The sequence below is a fragment of the Theobroma cacao genome, chromosome 5 (genome assembly GCF_000208745.1).
Source record: "Theobroma cacao cultivar B97-61/B2 chromosome 5, Criollo_cocoa_genome_V2, whole genome shotgun sequence".
Classification (NCBI taxonomy): domain Eukaryota; kingdom Viridiplantae; phylum Streptophyta; class Magnoliopsida; order Malvales; family Malvaceae; genus Theobroma; species Theobroma cacao.
The window spans coordinates 33,315,721-33,341,426 of NC_030854.1; the positions used below are offsets into that span (position 1 = coordinate 33,315,721).

At 33.1% G+C, this 25,706-nt stretch overlaps 4 protein-coding genes across 5 annotated transcripts; 1 reads left to right on the forward strand and 3 right to left on the reverse strand.

Annotated features, from left to right (window-relative positions):
- Nucleotides 535-8,280, reverse strand: LOC18599669 (DNA-binding protein SMUBP-2). Of its 2 annotated transcripts, XM_007029731.2 has the most exons (8): nucleotides 7,166-7,997; nucleotides 6,691-6,999; nucleotides 6,247-6,530; nucleotides 3,977-5,008; nucleotides 3,140-3,308; nucleotides 1,900-2,057; nucleotides 811-1,067; nucleotides 535-692 (listed from the first exon to the last, which is right to left on the reverse strand). In XM_007029731.2, the coding sequence occupies exons 1-7, from the start codon at nucleotides 7,995-7,997 to the stop codon at nucleotides 825-827; spliced, it is 3,027 nt and encodes a 1,008-aa protein (XP_007029793.2). In that variant the 3' UTR covers nucleotides 535-692; nucleotides 811-824. The 2 variants fall into 2 exon arrangements, with proteins under 2 accessions (XP_007029793.2, XP_017977299.1); XM_018121810.1 differs by having other exon boundaries at nucleotides 535-1,067; nucleotides 7,166-8,280.
- On the forward strand, nucleotides 9,997-14,487 carry LOC18599670 (3'-5' ssDNA/RNA exonuclease TatD). Its single transcript, XM_007029734.2, has 8 exons — nucleotides 9,997-10,223; nucleotides 10,348-10,421; nucleotides 10,504-10,585; nucleotides 10,875-10,925; nucleotides 11,435-11,535; nucleotides 13,263-13,416; nucleotides 13,490-13,723; nucleotides 14,174-14,487. The coding sequence occupies exons 1-8, from the start codon at nucleotides 10,101-10,103 to the stop codon at nucleotides 14,288-14,290; spliced, it is 936 nt and encodes a 311-aa protein (XP_007029796.1). The 5' UTR covers nucleotides 9,997-10,100; the 3' UTR covers nucleotides 14,291-14,487.
- On the reverse strand, nucleotides 16,891-17,592 carry LOC18599671 (agamous-like MADS-box protein AGL80). The gene has a single exon (XM_018121043.1). It carries the CDS (start codon nucleotides 17,590-17,592, stop codon nucleotides 16,891-16,893), a length of 702 nt encoding a protein of 233 aa, XP_017976532.1.
- Nucleotides 22,261-22,962, reverse strand: LOC18599672 (agamous-like MADS-box protein AGL80). The gene has a single exon (XM_007029736.2). The coding sequence runs from the start codon at nucleotides 22,960-22,962 to the stop codon at nucleotides 22,261-22,263; it is 702 nt and encodes a 233-aa protein (XP_007029798.2).

A 25,706-nucleotide genomic window follows, 5' to 3' on the forward strand; every position in this document is an offset into this window, starting at 1 on the left:
TTTTTTATTTAATTCTTTATATAGACAATATGAATTGCAATATGTGAAAAGTATATATATATATATATATATATATATATATATATATATGAGAATTTCATTANTTATAATCTATAACTATATATATATATATATATATATATATATATATATATATTGAGAATATCTCATATATTATTTGCAAAGGGACAAACATTAGTATGAAGTTGCCTTACTGATATCTTTATCTTCACAAATATATAAGCACATTGGATACAAGTATTAATTGAAATTAATCATGATTAATGTATATGTTTATCTTTCTGCAAGCAATGCAAAAGGCAGTTGTTTTCAATCCTTATATTTCTGTTTCATTCTCCTTCCTCAAGTCTGGGAAAATATTTTATTTATTGAAGATAGAAGTAATAATATTGCACTTTTTTGGTTTTAATGAACCAGAAAGGAGGCACAAACACCTCAACTATTTGCAGAGCTTTGACAAACTGGATGTTTTGGAACATATACAACAGTGTATATGAAACATAGACTGAAGTGTAATTTAAATGGAGGTAATTTTATTTTTTTTTAGTTTTCCTTTTCATTAATATTTTTTGCCCCTTTGAAATGAGTACAAATTAGGGTTCATCACATTTGTAGTTCTATATACAACTAAATCAGCGGTCTGCAGTTTTTCTGTTCACAAAAATAATCACCTGTACATAAATCAATGCAGAAGCAGATGCCGAGTTAAAATGAATCCAAGCATCTAAGATACCGATTGAACTCCCAAATAATCATCATCGCGAAGAAGCTTAAAGATTGGTACTTGACCTGTTCGTGTCATATTAGCTAATGGATGGCAGCATTGGATCCATGCCAAGTCCGGACCCTCCAGAAGTACCAGGTTCAGCATGCTTCACTCTACCAAAATAGCGGATATGGCGCAACAGCCTGGCCAGGAAAGTGTTGTGGCAAATTGTTGAGCTATCACACACAACCGCCACATGTTTACGTGCCCTTGTTACGGCAACATTCATTCGCCTACTATCTCCCAGGAATCCAACAGCTCCTAATGTGTTTGACCGTACCTAAAACAGTAGCAGGCATTCAACATGAGTCTTAAAATTAGTCAAGCATTTCTGTCAATAACAACTCATTCAAGCAATCCATGATTGAAGCACTGATTTAGAACTTCGAATTATCACGTGGCATGTAAAGAAACTTCATACTTAGTAAACCATTAAAAGTTTTCCCAAAAAAAAAAAGCATTGAATAAATAAACTATGAATGCTTTAACCCAAAAAAAATGCCAAATTATATCAAGTAAATATAAATGGCGTTAATTAGATAAACTGAATGATAGATAACAATCTTGCTATAGGGTGTGTATAATAAGATCTGATGTACTTAGGCACTAACCACTTCCTTTAACATGCATCACCTGTAATGTAGCTGCTCAATGAAATACAAGAACACAGAGCAAGTCTGAACAATCATAATTCTGATAATACATTCCAATATTTCATAACTTGGTACTATAGAGTGAGAAAAGGATAAAATCTTCTCTAACCCAACTGGGAAAAAAGGACAGAACATATCATTTGTCTATTCTGTTGTCATAAACTACAATGTCAATAAACTGAAATGTTAAGTTGGTGGCCATTATATCTCAAATCTATAAAGCATCACATGCTTCAAGAACTAAAGGATGTCAAACTCCCTTGAATAAATGATCTTCAAACATCTTTGTGTGATAAACATGTTCATAACTTAAAGAAAAATGGACATTTTACTAGCAAATTCTAGAGAGATCAGCAACTAGGACAAAAATCACATAAATTCAATGGTTCGAATAATGACCTTATCTCAATTATTTCAAAAAATAAATGATAATTCATGCAAAAAAAAATTGAACAATACCATTGATATAATTACTGCATCAGCCTCTCGCCCCTGAAAGCTATCAATTGTTGCAACCTCAACGCCTGCAGCCTCAGGAAACTCATCAAGCCTGTCCCTTAGGAGCTGTACCTGAGCAACGTAAGGTGATTGGACAGCAATAGCCGTTGGGCTGACACCTGTGTGAAATATTAGAACCACAAATAATTTAACTTCATTTAGTAAGGAAATGGTGCATCTATCAGGGCCTATTGATGCTACAAAGCAAACAAGGATGTAACTTGAAAGAAAAAAAAAACAAACAGAAAGTGAAGTGGACCATAAAATTTTATTGAGTGAAGGCGTTGATATACCAATCAATAAGTATTATGTAGAAGCTACAACAGAAATCGCTTTAAAACTCGTGCAAAGTGAAAATCAGGGATAGAACACTTTCTGTAAGAAGTGCTATACAAGGCTGACCATCAAGTATGCTAGATATGATATACAAGAAGGTGCCACAATCTTATTAATTTTCTAAATTCGAATTACAACAACAGTGCAATCACTATGTCATATACCTTTACTCTTATTCTCACAAGTCCTCAAGGTTTTGTTTTTTTGGGCCAATCAAGTCTTTCATGTTCAAAGCCAAGAGTTAATTATCAGAGGTTTAAAAGTTGACGGATGAACCATCATGACTACATGTTGAGGCAATAAAATTCTAAAAGCAGATAGATAATCATTGTGAAACTATAGAGAGATTCACCAAGCACAAAGTGATAATTTTTGGCACCCAAGAAAATCAAGATTCTCAATTTCCTACTGCAGTTTATAAATGCAATTCAACAGATAATACATGTGGGAGACATCTGATAGCAGAGATGTCAAAGCATGTTGCTTGCTCATGCACCACACAAAAAAAAAAAACAGCTTAACTCTTACAAGAAAGTGTCTTGCTATATGCCTAGACAGAAGGCATTTTCTTGACAACTCCTGATTGACGTATAAGGACAAAATAATCACCCAGACAATGGAAGATGATCATGCTCATATATGTTTTTTTTTTTTAAAGGCATGTTCATACGTGTACATGTATGTTGCCCTCTAACATTTCCAAACCCATTATAATTTGAACATTTGTACTATTGAGGCAATGCAAAACTTGAATAAAATTGCATCAGTAAGGGACTTAAGACGTAATTCAACTTGTTATCCAAATATCCATGAGAACACAAGAAAGCACTCTCAAAAAATGCAGAATGAAGAAAGGAGTCATTACCTGCATAGATCAGATAAAAGACATGTTGAACAACAATATCTGCTTCCCCTTCATTGTAAAATGATCCTGTGCCCGCTGGATCTAAATGCTCTTCACAGCCAACTGACAAACTTCCATATGGCATTCTTGTATCAAGTAACAACAATGGACATTGTGTTATCCATGTAGGCTGCAATAATGTAACAAAATTGTCAAAACTCAAACCTTTTCCTTATCTTCCTTTCCCAACCCCATCCCCAACCCACCCCACAAGAAATATATAATTAAAAGTGCCAAGAACTCACGAAATTAGAATCCTAAACCTTCTCAAAGAAAAGCTTTGGATTAATAGAATTTTTATTCCCATTGTACAGCTGTAGTATCACAATTATTAGTATAAATCATCATGCTTTTTTTTTCTTTGTTATCAGAAAGCAAAACCCTATTAAATATCAAGCACACAGTGGAAAGCCATACAAGCATAAAAGTCATAAGAGGGAAAGGGGAAAGAAAAAGAGAAGAGAACACAAATTCAGATTAAAAAAAAAATGGACGGTAAGAAAAAGAGAAGTTCAGATCATTAGAACTTAAAATATCAATTAGATAAAAATATTGTGCTCTCTCAACCTTTAATTAATTTCAAGAGTTTTGCCCTTTAGCATTTCCAGTAGCCACTATTTCATTTATAAGGAGGATTTATCAACTGAGTGTTGTTGAGAATTTTAGGTAACCAAACAACTAAATGTTATGGTAGGTGGAAGAAGCTCAAAACATTAAGAAAGATCTAAATCACATCCAACAACAGGGTAGATCTATGCTCCAATTTATAGAATGAATAAAAAGTGATGGGTGTCATACCTTGACAAATGGAGAATCAACAAGAAGATGAGATCCGACAGAAGGAGAGGATTTCAGTTCTCCATCATACATCTCCTTTGAAGCCCAACCGGCTATTGCATCATTCATTCGGTACTGAGTTGTTAACATGGTAGCAAGAACACCTTCATGCATAGTTGCAGCTCTCTCCAGTAAAGATACTCCAAGGCCACCTTCTAAAGCTTTTCTAGACAAAATTACTGGAGCAAGTTGGCATTGATCACCAGCAAGTATACAACGTTTCCCCTGCAATATTGGGATCCAACAAGAGGGTTCAATTGCCTGCCCAGCTTCATCGATTACAACCAAGTCAAAAGTATCCATCCTTCGGATCAGTGGATCAGCTGCTCCAGTGTTGGTAGAAAGCACCACCTGTGCACTTGATAGTACTTCCCTCACAGTCTCCTTCTCCTTCTTCTTTAGTGCCTTGCCAAGCTGCTTTAAAAGCTGGCGGATCCCAGCAGCTAAAGAATCATCCTTTAAACAATGTCGAAGGTCTTTTCTTAGATCTGACTTCTTTCTTTCAAACTCAGCTAGGTAATCTGCAAGCTTAGAATTTACAATCTCAGCCAAAGACTTTGAAGCTACAGCTGAAGAAATACGTGCTGGATTTCCAACCCGTACTATGTTCAATCCAATATTAGAAAGTTTCTCAACCATGTTGTCAACAGCTGCGTTAGTAGGCGCTGCTACTAGCACCCTTTCACCTTGCTGGACAGCAAGTGCTATAACTTCCTTAAGCAAACCTGTCTTTCCAGTGCCAGGAGGTCCTTGGACAACCAAAATGGGTCGCTTCTTGTTTAAGCCTAAGGCAATTGCTCTTTGCTGGGAATCATCAAATGTTCCATTCTGTAACAATCCATCCAGCTTTGCTTCATTCCAGTCTGCATAACTATTCTTCTCCAACCATGTCACATCTTCCTTGTCCCCAAACAGTGTTGCCACAACAGCAATTGAAGGGTTTTTCTTTTGTAAACCGTTCTTCTGAAGCAGCATCAAGGCTTCACAATTGCGCTACAAAAAACCCATAAGAGGCCGTTAATGACATAGTAAGCATTTATGCAAACAGAAGCAAACAGGAAAGTGAATTAGCTGAAGTAGGGTAAAATAGAAACTATTACAAAGAGGCTGAAACATTTGTCTGGAGTTAGTACTGATAAAAACTAACTCAAAAGCTAAGAAATGTCTTCTTCTATGAGACAAGTCCTTATAGCATGTGGCAGAGTGAATCATTCAACACATGCAACCTCAGTAAAAAAAGTGCGTAGCCTATGTCAATAACTGCACCTTGAAATCACCAGAAAAAAGAATAGGAAATCTATAGAAATTTTCTTGGGTCAATTGAGTTTCAATATAGCCGATTTACATTGGCAAATCTATTGGTTTCACTTTACAATTTGCATGCTACCATAAGGAAAGAGGGGGAAAAGTCTTCAAGATGCTACTAAAGGCATTCATAAGTAAATAACAAGGTTTACATTGTGCCACCATCTTGTGTAGAGATCAAGAAACCTACATTACATGTTGACCTAGCGTTGGGTCTAGTCCCAAAAACTACTAAATAAGTTCCATCAAACATTACGGTTTTCTAGCTTTTTGCAATCCCTCATACCTCTGAAAGGAGAGGTTTGTGTTTCACTTTGTCAGTATGATGGCTCTTGGGCAGATCCAACTACAAATCACCTAGATTCGCTAGTCATGTAAGGAAGGATAACTTCAGTGTTCCTTAAATAAAATGAAGAAACCAGTTATTTCATTAGGTCAGCACTGAGAAGGATGGATAATAGAGTTACAGAATCTATGCTCTAAGCATATTTATGAGCATAATAACAGATTACAACAAGTGAAAAAAATAATATGTAATCCAGAAAGCATCTCAGAAATATTATAGCCAGAACCCACTTAAATGTCTATGGAACTCCAAAAGCAATATACTGAGACTAAAAATGGTACAGAGCCTTGGCAATATGGCTTCATGTAAATATTATTAAAGGAACATCTATTTCCTAACATTTTAAAATAATTTCCTTCAATTTCATGACATTTCAAAAGCATCACAAGAAAGCATCAATATCATCTTACTAGTTCAGAGTATAGCCAATAAAAGTAGGAATGAACTTATACTGGTCAAGCAAAAATTTTAAATACAACTAAGAATTATTAAATATAATAGTAGTTCTAAAACTAATCTTTTCATAATCCAGGAAATGTAACAGCAAAATATGAAAAAATTAAATGCATCTATCAAATACCTCATATGTGAGTGCATCAGCCAATCCTTGAATACGATCAATGCGCACATTTTTTCCAAAGAACTTAGAGAAAGTGGGATCACCATGACGAGACTCCAGAGCCACACTGATGCTACAACCATCCTCCCCAAGGTTGTCAACAAATCCCTGCATGCAAGAAGTAGCACCTGCTCCCCTGCTGTCACAAATCCTCACACAGACCATATCTCCAGGAGACAGGGTAGTAGGTGGCAGTCGGTGATTACCTTCAACCCTAAATAGCACCAAATGCATTCCACCTAATCCTGTGCAGATCACAGCTCCAAAGGTATAACCAAACCAAACCACTATTTTTGCTACAAACTCCTAAATTACATAAAAGACCAAATGGAGGCATAAACACAGGGCTTATCAACCTCTTATAAAAGAAGCAACTATGGGTAATAAAAATAAATTAGTAGTAACCTGTTGATGTGCTAACAGCATTCAAATTGCAGATGGTGTCACAAAGTTCTTGCTGAGCCTGACCATGACTAACCAAGAACTCAATAGGCTTTGATGAATCAGAACCTTCATCAGGAGTAGGGACAGCATTCAACTCCTCCTGTGTGAATTCCAATTCTGCATCCCTCTCTATCCGAAGAAGCTCTGACATCTGCTTTGTGAACTCATCAATCCTACCCTGCATGGCCTTAGCCTTCTCCAGATCCATTCCCAAAACACCTTGAACAGGCTTTGGCTGTGTAATCTTTCGAGCAATTGCCCTATGCTGAGCTGCACATCCACCATTCCCAGCTCAAACTCTCCCTTTAACCAAACTATTAAATTTATTAACTAGCATATTCCAAGCATTATATTAAAACACGTAACTTATGCTATAATTAACCTACAAATAAAGTTGGACAAGAAAATAGTTCCAGCCATAAAGGGAAAAAAAAACCTGAATTTGCCAGCTCCTTAAGCAGCTTCCAAGACTCTGTCTTTCTCCAATCTTCAACCACAGAGTTCTGCTGCAACTCTTGAAGAATATTCCTCAATTCCCTCTGGAAATGGTCAAACAAAGTTGGATAATGTGTACAAGCCTTCAAACAAATTGCTTCAAGTCCAAGAGGTATAGGAATGGCATTGAGATAAGGTTGTGCCTGGATAACAAAAGTCAATCCAGGCCCCATCCTTTGCCTCAACTCCAAAAACTCCCCTTGCAACTCTGCTGTCACAAAATCTGAAGCCATTGCCTTCATCCCTTCACTAATCCACCTAATTACCCTCTTCCCAAGATCCCTTCTCCCCAAAGGATCCCCATTTTGATACAAAGTTCTAACATTTACAGCCTTAGTCTTTTTAACCTTCTCTTGCTTTTGGTTCTTCAACAACCCCAGTTCTTCCACTATTATCTTTGTACTACTACAACTACTACTAGGCTTAGAAGTAGACTTCGAAGAAATACCATCGTTATCATTTTCACTGATCTTTGGCTTGCTGGCAACATTGCTTTTGCTTCTAGGCTTCTTCTTTGTAGCAGTAGTAAACTTTCTGCTACTTCGACTGCTGCTGCTACTACCATTGCAAACAAGCTGCTTGGACTGAAATTTTGTTGAAGGGTAATTATATTTATGACCAACAAATAAACAAATAGATTTCACAGGAGAAGAAGAAGAAGAGAAAGAGAGTGGCAAAGAACTCGAAAAGCTACTCCTTTGAACACTCAAAGCCAATGTTCTTGTTGTTGTTGAAGGAATGCTTCCACAAAACAAGCATGAGGCTTTTTCCATTTCACTTGCAAAAAGCTTGTTTATTTTCCAAGAAAAAATCCCACATCATAACGCGAAAAATCAAGCTTCCATTTTTTTCCCCTTCTCTCTTAGCCTCTCTCAAGAATGATTCTTTAGGGATCTTCAATATAAATATACTCTGGAGATTCTCTTGGCTTTGTTTTTGAGTAAGCGGAAATGGGTTTTTGAATTTGAGCCTCAAAATGGATTTGAGGTGAAGAATGAAAAGAAAAAATAGACTTTTTTTGTAACCTTTTTCTCTTATGAATGTACTGCAAAAATACAGTCATGCACAGGAGAGAGAGAGAGAGAGAGAGAGAGAGTTGAACAACGAAGATATTTGAGGGGTCAAAATCAAAGGAGGAGATCTAAGAGACAGTGTTTTGATTGGCTACAAGTGATTGTGTGGAGAGGGAATGTGGGGTAAACGTGTTCTATTGCTGTTCTATCTTTTCTCTCTTACGTTTTGTGTTTTGTTCCGTGGTGATAGCTATTTGTGGTAAACGCAACATTTGAGAAAACCATTTCACGTGGAAGGTAGACGTGTGCTCCTCTCAGCCATGGAAATATTGTTTTGAAAATTCCTTTAATATCTGGAGAAGTCAAAGATTCACGCTATACGGGACATGTAATTGTGAATCTTGATTTGAGAAAAATACCATATCTTTGAATTTTAATCTCCCGCTAGGTTTGTTGAAAAAATAAATATAAAAAAATATAAATAGAAATAAGGGATTGGATTTTAAAAGGATTGTAGAGGCCATCGGCCAATTATTTATTTTTTTTGTTGTTTTTAAATAATTTTTTATATAATATTATAAAATATTTTTAAATTATTTAAAAATCTAAAATAATTACATTCAATTAAATCTTTATTCACTTATTTTGAGTTAAAATTTTTTTTATAATTAACAATTAATTATTTGTAATTAATCAAAATATCATTTATCACTTTTATATTCATATAACACTAATATGAAAAGTAAAAAAATCATATGATCATATCATTATATCATATCAGGATGTCACATTATTATCTACTATGACATGTTAAAATATCACAATATCATATTTGACAAATTTAAGGTAAAAAATTTTTGTATCTTAACGTGTCAAATACGAATAACATGTTTAAAATACATTTAATGAATCGTATTAATCGTGTTTAAACGTATATACATGACACGTTTATCAACTTGTTAGAATTTATTAGTCAAAAACTATTTTAGTTTTACTTAAATAATTTTGAACAATTATTTTAACAAGTTTTTTAATTTTTATAAAGATAATAATGTAATTATGCCATGTCCAAACCCTAATTTTGAACTTTTACTTTGTGATCATTTTGGATCATTTTAGATATTATTAATCTTTTAAGATTATATATTAATGATGGATTTTATCATATTATATGATAATAAATTTTATGTATATTATTTATGTTAAAATTTATTATATTTGATGTTTTTTTTTGTTTTGTTATAATTATTTTTATAATTATCAATTTTAAATTAAATAATAAAATTTTATTTAATTAAAAATATTTTTATTTAATCATATTAAATATGTTATTAATCGTGTTATATTTTATATTAACATATTTAATAAACATGTTAATCATGTTGAATCGTGTTATACGATTATTAAATATATACATGTATATATTTTAAATTTAAAATATAAATATTATTTGTATCATGATTATATTTAATTTTAATATATTTTTTATTTAATCATATTTAATACATTTAAAATATAAAAATACAAATTCACTTATCTCCGACTAAACTAAAAATCTTTATTGTCAATTTCAAATCCGGAAATCCAACTTCAAGCCCAATTATCACCTAAGGTTTGGGCCTTGGACCCAACAACAGCTGAGCAGCGCTACACCAAACAAGGCTTAACTGTTTTGGGCAACTTACTGAAATATCGCCACGTGGATATCACCCTGGCTGAGGTAGTGTCAGTGACAAAACCGACTGAAAGTCTTAAAACACCCAAAACGGTTTCCGGCCAACCATAAACTGAAAACACAAACAAAAAACGAGACCGCTTCGAAGACAAAAAAAGACAAAAAACATACTAAAGGAAAAAAGAGGCATGAAGTTATTTGATGTTCATTGCCACCTTCAAGATCCCAGAATTCTCAACAAAGCTCCCAAGCTTATTTCCACAGCTTTGGAGTCTGGGGTCCTTAATTTTGCTGTCAATGGTGTCTCTGAGGTTGCTGCTTTTGCAACAATTTATATGTTTTTTACTTTGTTTCTCTCAATCAATTTTTTGTTTTTATTTGATTTTTTATTCTTTATGATAATATTGAACTTGGGATTTCTGTTGACATGCTTAGAGAGATTGGCATTTGGTCAAAGAAATGGGAGATAAGTATCCATCTGTTATTCCTTGCTTTGGGGTTCATCCGTGGTAAAGTCAAGTGAATACTTCATATAGCTTTTAAGAAAATTCAATTTTGTTTCCTTTTGAAGTTTTTGTTTTTTTTTTGCAGGTATGTCGCCGAGAGAAGTCCGAGTTGGTTCAGTACTCTCAAGGAATTCTTTGAGACCACTCCTGCTGCTGCTGTTGGAGAGGTAAATTTCATTTTTTCTTTAATTTAATTTAATTTTATTTTATTTCACAGAATCTAATTAAGGGTATTTAGTATTTTGTTATTTAGGTTTATGAATGAATAGTTCTGAATTTTAATGTCTAGTTTAACTTAGCTTTTCAATTTTCATATTTTTTTTAAAAAAAACCTCTAAAATAAAAGGTTTCAGACAATGACAAAGTGGGATAGTAGATTCTTATACTATTTCTACTTGAATTTGCTATATGCTTTTGCGGTACCTCTAACAAGAACATGCTTTTGGGCCTTTTCAGATTGGTTTAGATAAAGGTTCAAGAGGCAGGGAGATTGATTTTAATGATCAGGTTTTCAATGTCCTTATTGTTTCTTGCTACTCGATTGCCATTTATTCTCTGTTACAGGTTTACATATAACTGCTTCTCATAGATGAGGCTTCTTCTTTCTCTGGTGTCATTACTTCCATTCCTTACTTTGTGTGAGTGCATGTATATTAGTGGCAGAAAGGGTCTCTTCATATGTAAAAAGAAAGCCTCAAAGTAATGCATCCTGTATAGATGTTACTACCTCATATTTGCTTTTATTGTCAAGTGAAATTATCTGTTAGCAGACATGTAAATGAAATTTAGTTAAGCAAAGCAACAGTTGGAGAACTCATGTGCTAATTAGATTTTCACAATCATGCAAATTCATTCAGGCTATCTGCAACTTTTTGGGACCTCTTAGCAGGCTTAAGAAAATCTCTTTCTTTTTTTTTTTTGTCATTTTAAATGGATTAAATATTGTTTCACTTTTTTATGATGTTTCATAGGCATTTTCTAAAAGCTTTCTGAGTTATTAAGTTCAAATCTTCCAGATTGAAGTATTTCGGCAACAGCTAGAGCTTGCAAAAGAGTTGAAAAAACCAGCATCTGTCCATTGTGTTCGTGCATTTGGTGATCTTCTTCAGATAATGAAGTATGGAATTTATGTTTTTTGATTTTCATGAAAATTATTTATCTTAATTAAATTATTGGGGATCATTCAGAAAATGGTTCAGTGCAATTTATCTAAGATAGGGGTAGTTAGCAGGTAGCAAATAATGGTAGGAAGGGAAGCAAGCTTTAAGAAACAATTGCCTAAGTTTTTCACTGTCAGTATCTTAGGTAGAAGTGCATATTTAAATTTCATTGGAACAGTGGCAGATTTTTCCTTTCAATTTTTGGCAGCCCTGTGCAAATGACTATTTCTTTTTGTGCAATCTTCTCTTTGATTAGGGAACAAGTTTGATGGAGTTGCATAATCCTAGCTGTGGCACTATAATAAGTTTCATCATGTTCACTAAGTTTTCTCAGCAATTGCTCTTTTCTCTGAGCAAATATCTATAGACCCTATGGGAATTACCTTTAAATATGAATTTTGTTTTATCTGTCTGTTCTTTATGACCAGATAGGGGAGAAAGAGGAAAATTCAGGTGGTCTATCCATATGAAGCGAAACTTGAAAATGTTTCACTTCTTTTTACCTCGAGAGTTTTTGTCTATTCATGGCACGCTGGCATGAATCCTATATGTTTTATCTTCCTAAAAGAGTAATAGCCATCTGGGTACTATAATTAGCATCATGGGACTAAGAATACTGTTCTGGTTTGATGGTACCAGACTGTATGTACTCCTTTCAGGTAAAGCGAATATTCATCGACCATATTTTCTGTTTTGCTATTAGTTTTGGGATGCACTGGTCATTTTCAGTGGTATCAACAGATTCTGGTGGTGCCGGTCAAAACAATGAATTTGGTTAGTACAGAACTGTATGATTCTTGTTATTGTCTTGGTCAAAAACTTTATAGTTTTCAGCTCAACCAACCTCGTTCTCAATCTTTGAAGAAATGATATGTTTGGTTTGGAGCTAATAGATTGATGTGCATAAATTATGAAGAGTGAAGACCACATTTCTTCATCTGCTTAGAACCTAGACAATTTCTTTCTAGTTAATTTCCTTCTTTATTCTTATCTTTTGGCCCATTGCACTGGCTGTAGGCTTAGTTTCTAAGAGAGAAATGTGGGCCTTATTATGGTTAGCTTAGTCTATTGAAAAGATATTTTTTATTATTTAGTTTAACAGCTTAATTGATTTTAGAATTTTATGCTCTCATATAAATTCAAAATTGGATCAACTTTTACTGATTTTATATTATCATCGTAATAAACTTTTGTTTATATCATATATTTATCAACATAATTTTTATTTATAGTGATTTAATTACATACTTACATATATAATATATTTAAAATATATATCATTAAATACCGGTAAATCCGAAATGTACATCAAAACACATCAATACCAGTGTGTACCATTTTAAGAGAAAAATTGAAACACTTACCAGTACAGTAATGACAACCTTGCTTTGTACCGGTCGATTCACAGCCTCTATTCACTTCTTCATATTTAGTGTTTGGGGACTTCTGATGTTTTGCAGGTCATGCTGGTATTTAGATCAACTGAATTTTCATAGTTTAATACTTAAATATTGTCAATGTGTTGTTGGGTTTATTATTTTTATGCCTATGATTGTTGGTATCATGCCTTTCAAATGCCTTCAGCATTCATGTTATCTAGCTACTTGCTTACTGATGTACTTGTAACATGCTCTAGCCATTATTGTATACATGTTTTCTTACCAAGATGAATTTATTTCCCCAGAGATATTGGGCCTTTCCCAGATGGCATCATTCTTCATTCTTACCTAGGTTCTGCAGAGATGGTTCCTGAATTTGCCAAATCTGGTGCTTACTTTTCACTGTCAGGATATGTTATGCCTATGAAAACTCAGAAGGCCAAGAAAATGCTAAAGGCGGTTAGTTCATCAGGTTCATTGTTCTATGGATGTGACAAAGTATTTAGTCTTCTTATATCTGAAACTCCTGCAGATACCTTCTGAAAGGATATTGTTAGAGTCAGACGCACCTGATGCACTTCCAAATTCAGAGTTGGGCTCTCTGTTTTTGGTTGACGAAGATCCTTCCCTCCCTCAAGAGTTTTTTGCTCAAGGGAGAAGTTCAGCTTCAAATGTTTGCACTCCCTCTGATCATCAGTCCCTAGCTTCAAGAGATGCTTCAGCATTGCCAAAAGAGATGCTTAATCACCCGGCAAACATTCATAATGTATGTTTTCTACTAAAGTTGAAGGTTGTCTTTTATATGTATGCTTGCATCCTGCTTATATCTTTCTCCTGATCTCTTACATTCAACACACTTTCTTATAGAAGACAAAAGAATTATAAAGGAAATTAATTTAAACAAATCTAATATGAGACAATGCCCTTCATCTCTAGTAATTAATGCACTACAATTATAAGTTCATGTGTTGTTTGCTCTAGAATATGGAAGTTTAAGGTCAAAAGAGCCCTTAAATAGGCAATGCCAGTGAGTTGGGTCATCATGAAGAAAGATTTGATTATTGCTTCTGAGACCGATATTAAATTTGCTTGAGGTGCCATTGAGTCTTGACCACATAATATGCTGTATTTCTTTACCCTATTTGCCTTGTATGTATTTGGATATGCCCTTGAGAGCATCATATATGTAACATATGGAGAATTTTGTTACTCCCAGGTGCTTGATTATGTTGCTTCTTTGCTGGAAATGAGAAAAGAAGAACTTGCAGAATTAAGCTACAGAAATGCAGTCCAATTGTTTTCTTATCAAGGTTCAAAAGTTCCCTTGGAATGATAGATCAGTGTCTTATCCTTTTCAGCACTGGGAACATGTTCTTGTACCATTTTGTGCATCTTGCAAATGTGAAAAACCTGAGTAACTGCTAATGTGTTTATAGAAAATCTTGTACCATTTTGTGCATTTGGAGACTTCTAACATGTACAAGATCTTCATACATAATTATGGCCATTTTTTCTCCCTTCACATTTTCATTTTTTTTTTTTTGACTGGTGGATTTATTTTGTGCACTTAAGATTCCTTTCTTCAAATCCAAATGAAATAATGCATTTGCAATTGCATAACCCACTCTCTAAGATGACTATTTGTTTTAATGCCAAATGCAAGAACATTTCTTGCACTAGGAATAACATATATTGCACTTGCATAAACTTATAATTGCTGGGTTGACAAAAATAAAAGTATCTCATGGTAAAGATTTTTCTACATTTTGAAATAATTATTATTTATTAAGTATTTCGTTCCTTTTGTCCGTTTTTAGTTATAATTTAAAGAATTGATCTTTTAAAAATTAAATAAAATTTTATTATCTTTTCAAAAAGAAAAACAAAAAAAAACGATATTTGTTACAAACTAACTCTATGTTTTTATTAAATTTATATTATTATCTTCTATCGAAAATTATAAGGATTCTTATTTCACTAATTATTTTCAATTTGGATAAAAAAAGTCGACGATTTCTTATCAATTACTCACTCACTACTTCGATTACATCTATGTTACTACATACCTCTTTTTTTTGGTTTCTTCACAAAATATATAGCCCACTCTTCGACCTTTAGACACGACATTAATGTTTAGTTTAGTCCTACTCTACAACCTAGTGCTGAATAATCAAAGGTGGCTCTTAATTTTCATTCCTTTCGGCATTCTAATTCATTGCTGATTTTGTTCATGTCCAGAAAAGCAAACCAAATCAATCCTAATCATGAACTTTTAGCGTAGCTTATGTACATAATTTCCAATTTTATAATTTCTATTGCAATGCACTGCTCTGAGGCCAAGGTATAGGGTTTGTCAGGAGGAAGTTGAGTGTCAGGTTGTTGCCTATCCTTCTCTTCTCATCATACTTGCATTCCATACCCTTTTCATTTTTTCATATATGGAATTTTAATCTATATTTAAATAAAAACTAACATATCTTTTGAGTACAAGTATGTTCAATCCCTCCGATATTCCATTGGAGGTCAGGTTCTGGTTTCTACCACCTTTTGACTTTTACTTGATCGGTTCGTCCTGGTAAAGTGTAAAAAGAGTGCTCTTATGTATCCTTGGCGCTGCATGAAGTCCAGTCCTTTTTCTTATCATATTTCTAACTTTGATATCGAAAGTATCGTATCATGATTAAGCTACTATGAACAGCATCTTCATTAATATGCTTTCAAACATTCATATTCAGGGCATCAACAGAAAATATCAGGATATTGACCAAGAAATGAATTTGGGTTTATTACAGTCTAAGGTAGAACTAGATGGTAAATTGAATATCTAAGAAATTTTAATCCATTGATCTACATATATGCATAGATTAAGTTTCTATATTATCAACATCTCAATAGTAATATCATTAGACAAAATTTTCGTGAAATCTAAAAATAATTACGCATAAATGAAATACATCAAATGATAAGAACCAGTTGTTCATCCAATTATTTATTCATAATGTTTATGTCACAAATTCTAGAGTGCTTGTTTTAATTTTTATGCTCTTTGCATGATGAAATATAAGTAACTTATTGGATTCATATCCAACCAAATGGCTGATATATATTTGATGCAATGCTGTGTACTAATGAGGAAGTCTATAACTTTTTTTGATGTGCTGCAAATGGTTTGCAAATTAAGATTAATTTTCATTGATGTACTAAATATGTTAAATATATCATCTCTTTAAATAATCAACGATAGATATTTTATAAAATGATTTTGATAAACCTATTGCTCATATTTACATACAAGAAAAAATTGATAGGGCTTACGATCACTTATTTACATTTTATGTTGATTTGGCTTATATATATATGCTTAATTAAAAACAATTTTATTTAATATCAACGACTAATACAAATTTTGATAAACAAAAGGATGTCAGATTGAAATTTACAAGAACACACCATAAGGAGAGAATTGAAACAGCACCCAACAACATAAATCACAAAAAACAAGAATTCGAACAACGCCCAACACCCAAACAAGATAGTTGGTTATAGCAATTTAAAACTCAGTATATGTGATTTGACTTTGTTTTACTCTTTTTTACTGGATGCAGTGCAAGTTTTGATTGTAAAGCCAACACTAATCTATAATCTTTTTGCAAATGAGTCTATATGGACAGTTTAATAATCAAATACTAGAAATCTAAAATGGAGAGAAGATTGATATCAATTGATATAAAGATAATAATCACGATGATTGATCCTAAGGAATTTGTTTAGGTACATTAGATTCAACGGGTGATTATGAACAAGAAAAGAAAATGTAAATAACTTAAAATAGAACATAAAAACATGCAATAAGAACATCCCTTAGGCATAACAATTAATACAAGCAGACAAATATTGGAACTGTGATACTCATAGATGTTTTTCCTATTTTTCCTAAGGGAAAAAAGCAATAGGGTTGTTGTCCCCAAATGAGAGCACCGAATCAAGTCCTATGTTCTCTGGTGAATGCATCAGGTCCTTGATCAACTGTTGCCTCTGCTCTGTTTCTGGGCTCACCTCACGCTCGGGACTCTCTACGTGCACCTTCTCTCCACTCTTCAGCATCGCTTCTGGTGTTGCCATTGTTGCTGATGCTGCTGCTACGGACCCTTGGGAATGAGATGCTTTGGTAAGCATATTAATCCTCCTGTCAATATCCCTCATGTTTTGCTCGAGCAACCACTCGAGGTCATTCAAATCCATCATGTTCAAATTCTCGAACCCTTGTCCTGCCAGGCATTGGAACATGACTTGTGTGATCTCCTCCTCACGATTGTCCCTACACTGTCTCTTGAGCTGTTTGTTGGCTAGTTCGATCCTTCGCTTAAGGAAACTCTCTTGGCTCATCATCTCCATGCTTTGATCCATCTTAGGCATCTTTTTAAACTTCGAGAGCACGCGTTCGGCTTCTGTAGGAGATGGCCAAACCTCAGGTTGAGTGTTATAAGGACTGTAAATAATCACAGAAGCATCTATCCCACAAAGGGTACTTAGTTCGCTCGCCTTCTTCAACAGACCCTTCTTTCTTTTCCTAAAGGTCGCTTTCCTTGCAGAATCTTTGGTGATGTAGGAAATCTTCACCGTATTTTTAGTCATGGCTACCTAGAGAGCAAAGAATTGGAATTGAAAGCTTTTTATGCACTTCCTACCCAAACAGCCTATGCTATATATAGAGATGAAGAGATTCCATTGTTCTTATCACAAAATTATAGTGGTGTTGGTCCTTATTGTATATAGTAATATAGGGACTTAAAAGGAAAGAAAAAACTATCAGGGCACCCCTTGAATTTCGTCAGAAAATACAAATCTAGTCTTTTATTTGTTGTGGATTGATACAAACATTGGCAAAATATCTTTGTGGAGGGAGTGAAAATTTGCTCAAAGGATATGAAGAGATCTCGATGTAAGGATATCACAACTGTAATTTGACAAACAAAATTCAATTGGATGAGGTTTTCTCTTACCTAAGACATGATGATTCTTGTTTCCATGATAAGATCTAGCATGAATCATAAAATGTTTTGTAGTCTTATTCATCCATTCATACACATTTGGTATTTTGTTTTTTTATTGCTAATTTTGGTAATTATAGATCACACATTTAAGTGTGGTAATTAAGAAAGGATAGGAAGATCAATAATGTCAATCCCATTAGTGTAAAGAGATGCTCTTGTTCAGACAGAAATTACATGAAGACAAATGTTTAATTGTTGATTATCATTAGGATGATTTAAGGAGAAATAATTCGTATTATAATTTGATATGAGTGTACGCGGCCCTTAGGAAATTTGGATCCCATTATCAATTTTGTGATGTAACTAGTATCAAAAAGTTAAGTTAGAGTTTCGTCATTAATTTAAACAAGATTAGTCCGGTCCATTTGATTTAGATTCCTAATTTATAACACGTCTAAGGAAATGTTAAATTATTAATATATAATATTAGATAAGAATTAATTGATAGACAATACTTTTTTAGTATGTTTTCTTTTTATCCTGATTTAAATAAATTTTTATTTTTAATTTCGAAAAGTAAAAAGTAAATTTGAAATGTAGAAACAGTTTTTTTTTTTAAAAAAAGGTTAAAAAATGATACAATCTTGAAGCTTTCAAAGATACATAAATACTATGTAGCATATTCCAATGACAATTTTTGCAACTTAATTAGTCTAATATTTTAATAAGGAATGTAAGGTGAATGATAAGGAATGTAAGGTGGTGTATTTTTTTTCTAAAATGGTAAGAGGATGGGTGTTTAGATTTTTTTATAATCAAAACATATTTTGCTATTTCTTAATTTACACCAACAATTTATTTTTGTGTATGCATTGTGTAGACAAACAAGGTTTTTGTTATAGTAGACTATAACAAAATTGAGTTGTTTTGTTCAATTTTATTTGGCTAAATACTTAAATAAGCCCCTAAACTATATTAAAAAGTAAAATAAGGTCATTCTAGTAAACATATTTGGGACAAACAAACAGTCCCTTGCTTCAAGAGATGGTTCAACATCGCAAAATGATATGCTTAATCACCTAGCAAACATTAATAACGCACGCTTTCTGCTTCAGTTGATGGGTGACTTTTATGTATATACTTGCACCGTGCTCGTATCTTTTCCCTAATCTCCTACCTTCAACACATTTTCTTATAGAAAACAAAAGAATTATGAAGAAAAATAACTTACACAAATATAATACGAGAGAATGTCCATTATCTCTAGTAATCACTACATTATAATTATAAGTTCATGTGTTGTTTGCTCTAGAATAAGGAAGTTTAAGGTCACAAAAGCCCTCAAATAGGCAATGCCATTGAGTTGGGTCATTCTTCGTGAAGAAAGATTTTATTAACACTTTTGAGACCGGTAGTTAAATTTGCTTGAGGTGCCATTGAGTCTTCACCACATAATATACTGTATTTCTTTACCCTATTTACCTTGTATGTATTCGGGTATGCATTTGAGAGCATCATATATGTAACATATGGAAAATTTTTATCACTCCTAGGTGCTCGATTCTATTGCATCTTTGCTGGAAATGAGAAAAGAAGAATTTGCATAGTTAAGCTACAGAAATGCAGTCTAGTTGTTTTCTTATCAAGGTTCAAAAGTTCCCTTGGAATGATAGTTCAGTGTCTACCTTTTTCAGCATTGGGAACATGTTTTTGTACCATTTTGTACATCTGGTTAATGTGTTTATAGAAAATCTTGCTCCATTTTGTGCATTTTGAGACTTCTAGCATGTACTAAATCTTCATATATAATTATGGCCATCTATTTTTTATGCACATTTTCATTTTTATTGACTTGTAGATTTATTTTGTGCACTTAAGAGTCTTTTCTTCAAATCCAAATGAAATAATGCATTTGCAATTGTATAACCCACTTTCTAAGATGGCTTTTTTTATTTAATGCCAAATGCAAGAACATTACTTGCATTAGGAATAACATTTATTGTTATTGCATAAACTTATGACTGATGGGTTGACCAAAATAAAAGTATCTCATACCTAATTCATATATAAGGTATTTCGTTATTTTAGTTCGTTTATAATTTAAAGAACTAATCTCATAAAAATTAAATAAAGTTTGATTACCTTTTCAAAAAAGAAATCAAAAGAAAAGACAATAACAGTTACTAACTAACTCTATGTTTCTATAAAATACGTACCGTTATCTTCCATCGAAAATGAAAAAGATTCTTATTTCACTAATTAAGTTCATTTTGGATCAAAAAGGTCGACTATTTCTTATCCATGACTCACTCACTACTTCAATTCGATACATGTTACTACTACCCTTTTTTGGTTTCTTCACAAAATATATAGCCCACTCTTTAACCTTTAGACACAACATTAATGTTTGATTTAGTCCTACTCTTCAACCTTGTGCTGAATAATCAAAGGTGACTCTTAATTTTCATTCCCTTTAGAGTTTTAATTCATTGCTGATTTTTTTCATATCCAGAAAAGCAAACCAAACCAATCCTAAATCATGAATTTTTTAGCTTAGCTTATGTACATTATTTCTATTGCAATGCACTACTCTAAAGCCAAGGTATAAGGTTTGTTAGGAGGACCATTAGCGTCAGCCTGCTGCTTATCCTTCTCTTTTCACCCTCTACTTTTTTCATATATCGAATTTTAATCTATATGTAAATAAGAACTAACATATCTTTTAAGTACAAGTATGTCCTATCCCCCCAATTGTCCATTGGAGGTTAGGTTCTAGTTTTTACCACCTTTTAACTTTTACTTTATCAGTTCCTTCGAGTAAAGTGTAAAAAAAGTGCTTTAGAGTATTCTTAGAACTACATGAAATCCAGGCAAAGGTGGCTCTTAATTTTCATTCCTTTTAGTATTCTAATTCATTGCAGATTTTGTTCATATCCAAAAAAGCAAACCAAACCAATCCTTAATATTGAAATTGTTAGCTTAGCTTACGTACATAATTTCCAATTTTATGATTTCTACTATGATGCACTGCTCTGAGGCCAAGGTATAGGGTTTGTTAAGGGGAAGATGAGAGGCTGCTGCTTATCCTTCTCTTCTCATCATTCTTGCAATCCAAGCCCTCTTCCTTTATCCATGTATAGAATTTTAATCTATATGTAAATAAGAACTAACATATCTTTTAAGTTGGTCATCCAATCATTTATTCATAATGTTTGCGTCACAAATTCTAAAGTACTTGTTGTAGTTTTCATGCTTTTTTCATGATGAAACGTAATTCACTTATTTGATTCATATTTAACCAAATGGCTCATATATATTTGACGTCATACTACATACTAATGAGGAGGTCTATAACTTTTTTGAATGTGCTACAAATGGTTTGCAAAGATTAATTTTCATTGATGCATGAAATATGTTTAACACATCATCTTTTTAAATAATCGATGAAAGATATTTTATAAAATGATTTTGATAAACCTATTGCTCGTATTTATATGCAAGAAAAAAACTGAAAGGGCTTACAATCACTTATTTACATTTTATATTGATTTGGCTTTTTTTTTTTTTTTTGCTCAATTAGAAACAATTTTATTGAATATCAACGACTAATACAAAATTTGATAAACTAAAGAAGATTAGATGGAAGCTTACAACAAAACACCACAAGGAGAGAACTGAAACAACACTCAACAACATAAATCATAGAAAACAAGGATTCGAACAACAACCTACACCCAAACAAGATAATTGTTTGTAGCAATTTAAAACTCAGGATATGTGATTTGACTTTGTTTTACTCTTTTTTGCTGGATGCAGTAGAAGTTTTGATTGTAAGGCAGACATTAATCCTTTATTTTTCTGCAAATGAGTGTACATGGACAGTCTAATAATTGGATATTGGAAATCTGAAATGGAGAGAATATTGATATCAATTGATATGAAGATAATAATCATGATAATTGAATCCTAATGAATTTATTTAGGTACATTAGATTCACAGGTGGGCCTATCCTGAGTTCATAGTGCTCACAGCGTTTCTTATGTTTATATTTTGGGCAACAGGTTGTGTATAACTGTTGCTTACAGATGCTTGTACCAGTGAGTCTTTAGGCTCACACACTGTAGTTTCAGTGTTTTTAATGAAATTTTATTTTGGCTGAGCGAAAAAAAAGGGGCGATTATGAACAAGAAAAGAAAATGTAAATAACTTAAAATAGAACATAAAAACATGCAATAAGAACATCCCTTAGACATAACAATTAACACTAGAAGATAGACATTAGAACTATGATACACATAGTTGTTTTTCCTAAGGGAAAAAAGCAATGGGGTTGTTATCCCCAAATGAGAGCACTGAATCAAGTCCCATGTCCTCTGGTGAGTGCATCAGGTCCTTGATCAACTGTTGCCTCTGTTCTGTTTCCGGGCTTACCCCACGCTCCGGACTTTTTACCTGCGCCTTCTCTCCACTCTTCAGCATAGCTTCTGGTATTGCCATTGTTGCTGATGCTGTTGCTACAGACCCTTGGGATTGAGACGCCTGGGGAAATATAGAAATCCTCCTATCAATATCCTTTAGGTTTTGCTCGAGCAACCACCCAAGGTCATTCAAATCCATCATGTTCAAATTCTCTAACCCTTGTCCGGCCAGGCATTGGAACATGACTTGTGTGATCTCCTTTTCGCGATTGTCCCTGCACTGTCTCTTGAGCTGTTTGTTGGTTAGTTCGATCCTTTGCTGAAGGAAACTCTTTTGGCTCATCATCCCCATGCTTTGATCCATTTTAGGCATATTTTTAAACTCTGAGAGCACGCGCTGGGCTCCTGCAGGGGATGGCCAAACCTCAGGTTGAGCGTCATAAGGACTATAGATAATCACAGAAGCTTCTATCCCACAGAGGGTACTTAGTTCGCTCGCCTTCTTCAATAGACCCTTTTTTCTTTTCCTGAAGGTAGCTTTCCTTGCAGAATCTTTGGTGATGTAGGAAAGCTTCATCTTCTTTCTAGTCATGGCTGCCTAGAAAGCAAAGAACTGGAATTGAAGGCTTTTTATGCACTTCTTACCCAAACAACCTACGGTATATATAGAGATGAAGGGATTCCATTGTTCTTATCACAAAATTTTTGTGGTGTTGGTCCTTAATGTATATAGTAATGGTGACTTAAAAGGAAAGAAAAAACTATCAGGGCAACCCTTGAATTTCATCAAAAAATACAAATATAGTCTTTTATTTGAAGTGGATTGATGCAAACATTGACAAAATATCTTTATGGAGGGAGTAAAATTCGCTCGAAGAATATGAAGAGATCTTAGTTAAGGATATCAAAGCTGTAATTTGACAAACAAAATTAAATTGGATGAAGGGTTCTCTTACCTAAGACATGACGATTCTTGTTTCCATGATAGGATCTAGCATGAATCATCAAATGTTTTGTAGTCTTATTCATCCATTCATATACATTTGGTATGTTGTTTTTGTTATTGCTGATTTTGGTAATTATAGATCACACATTTAAGTGTGGTAATTAATAAAGGATAGGAAGATCTATAATGTCAATCCCATTGTGTAAAAAGATGCTCTTGTTCTGACAGAAATTACATAGAGACAAATGTTTCATTGTTCGTTATGAATAGGATGATTTAAGGAGAAATAATTCGTGTTATAATTTGATATGGTTGTACGCGGCGCTTAGGAAGTTTTGATCCCATAGTCAGTTTTGGGATGTAACTATCATCAAAGAGTTAAGTTAGAGTTCCGTCATTAATTTTAACAAGATTAGTCCAGTCCAACTAATTTAGACTCCTAGTTTATAGCACGTCTAAGGAAAAGTTAGATTATTCATATATAACATTAGATAAGAATTAATTGATAGATAATACTTTTTTAGTGTTTTCTTTTCATCCTTATTTAAATAAATTTTTATTTTTAATTTCAAAAAGTAAAAAGTAAATTTGAAATGTAGAAAAAGTTTTTTTTTTAAGGGTTAAAAAGGATATAATTTTGAAACTTTGAAAGATACATAAATAGTATGTAGCTTATTCTTATTACAATTTTTGCAACTTAATTAGTCTAATATATTAATAAGGAATGTAAGCTGAATAATAAGGAATGTAGGGTGGTGTATTTTTTTCTTAAAATGGAAATTTAGATTTATGTATAAGCAAAACATATTTTGCTCTTTCTTAATTTACACCAACAATTTATTTTTGTGTATGCATTGTGTAGACAGACAGGGTTTTTGTTATAGTAGACTGTAACAAAATTGAGTTATTTTGTTCAATTTTATTTGGCTAAACTTTTAAATAAGCCCCTAAACTATATTAAAAGAGTCAATTAAGGTCATGCTAGTATTTAAATCTACTGAATTTTCAAAGTTTCATATTTAAATATTGTCAATGTGTTATGTGGTTTATTATTATTATGCCTATGGTTACTGGTATTGTGCCTTTCAATTGATTTCAGCATTCATGTTATCTAGCTACTTGTTTACTGATGTACTTGTAATCTACTCTAGCCATTACTATATACACGTTTTCTTACCAAGATGTATTTATTTCCCTAGAGATATAGGCCTTTTCCCTGATGGCGTCATTCTTCATTCTTACCTAGTTTCTGCAGATATGGTTCCAAAATTTGCCAAATCTGGTGTTTATGTTTCACTGTTAGTATATGTTATGCCTATGAAAACACATAAGGCCGAGAAAATGCTAAAGGCGGTTAGTTCATCAGGTTCATTGTTCTATGGATGTTACAAAGCATTTGGTCTTTTTATATTTGAAACTCCTACAGATTCGTTCTGAAAGGATATTATCATAGTTAGAGGTACCTGATGCACTTCCAAATTGAGAGTTGGGCTCGTTGTTTTTGGTTGATGAAGATCCTTCCCTCCCTCGAGAGTTTTTTGTCCAAAGGAGAAGTTTAACTTTAAATGTTAGCACTCCCTCTAATCATCAGTGTTGACTCTATTTGTTTTTTATGATTACAAAACATTCCTCATTCATTGGTACCTAATTACATTATTTGAGTGTTCAAGAAAAATTTTAAATCCCTTAATAGAATTGTTGATTGAAAGCAAATGAAGAAGCTTGTTGTGTTACAAGAATGGTTAATCAGTTAAAAAAGCAAAGAAAAAAGGGCTAAGTAAAGTTAGAATAATGTTAACTGATTAACATAGAGCCTTAATCAGTTAAGGCTATTGAGGGCACTACATCAAAGGAAGGTAGAAAAGCCTCAATCAGTTAGCACAAGGCATAATTGATTAATAATATACTAGGTGCAAAATAGAAGCTTTTTAATTGGTTAACCAAAGAAGTTAATTGGTTAAAGGTCAAGCTTGAAGTTTCAATAAGCACCAAATCCAAATTCAAAATGTTGATGACCGTCGAAAGGCACCAAACCATGAGATTCATAGCTGAAGAATTTTAATAGGTTGGATCCCATTTTAATCAGTTAAGGATTGAAAGGAGAAAAGTTTCGATCAGTTAAAATGAGGACAAATAAGTTAGAGGATGGCTGATGGAAACATCTCTCAAAGAAGTCTGAAAATAGAAAGTTTTTAATCGGTTAAAGCCCCCTTTAACTTATTAACACAGTGAAAAAGACTCTCAAACAGAGAAGCCTTAATCAGTTAAAGCCTATTATTAACCGATTAAAGAAACACTACCAACTCATTTGAATTTAACCACTAGAAGACAAAATAACTAGTAAAAACTACCTTTAATTGTTAGAATGTGTCTTCCAAGTATTTAAAGCC

Coding starts and splice junctions, on each gene's coding strand:
- LOC18599669 (XM_018121810.1), bottom strand. CDS start 7,997: ATGGAAAAAGCCTCATGCTTGTTTTGTGGAAGCATTCCTTCAACAACA. Junction 7,000..7,165: donor TAAGGAGCTGGCAAATTCAG/GTTTTTTTTTCC, acceptor GTGGATGTGCAG/CTCAGCATAGGGCAATTGCT. Junction 1,068..1,899: donor ATGCAGTAATTATATCAATG/GTATTGTTCAAT, acceptor CTACTGTTTTAG/GTACGGTCAAACACATTAGG.
- LOC18599670 (XM_007029734.2), top strand. CDS start 10,101: ATGAAGTTATTTGATGTTCATTGCCACCTTCAAGATCCCAGAATTCTC. Junction 10,224..10,347: donor CTGTCAATGGTGTCTCTGAG/GTTGCTGCTTTT, acceptor TGACATGCTTAG/AGAGATTGGCATTTGGTCAA. Junction 13,724..14,173: donor ACCCGGCAAACATTCATAAT/GTATGTTTTCTA, acceptor TGTTACTCCCAG/GTGCTTGATTATGTTGCTTC.
- LOC18599671 (XM_018121043.1), bottom strand. CDS start 17,592: ATGACTAAAAATACGGTGAAGATTTCCTACATCACCAAAGATTCTGCA.
- LOC18599672 (XM_007029736.2), bottom strand. CDS start 22,962: ATGACTAGAAAGAAGATGAAGCTTTCCTACATCACCAAAGATTCTGCA.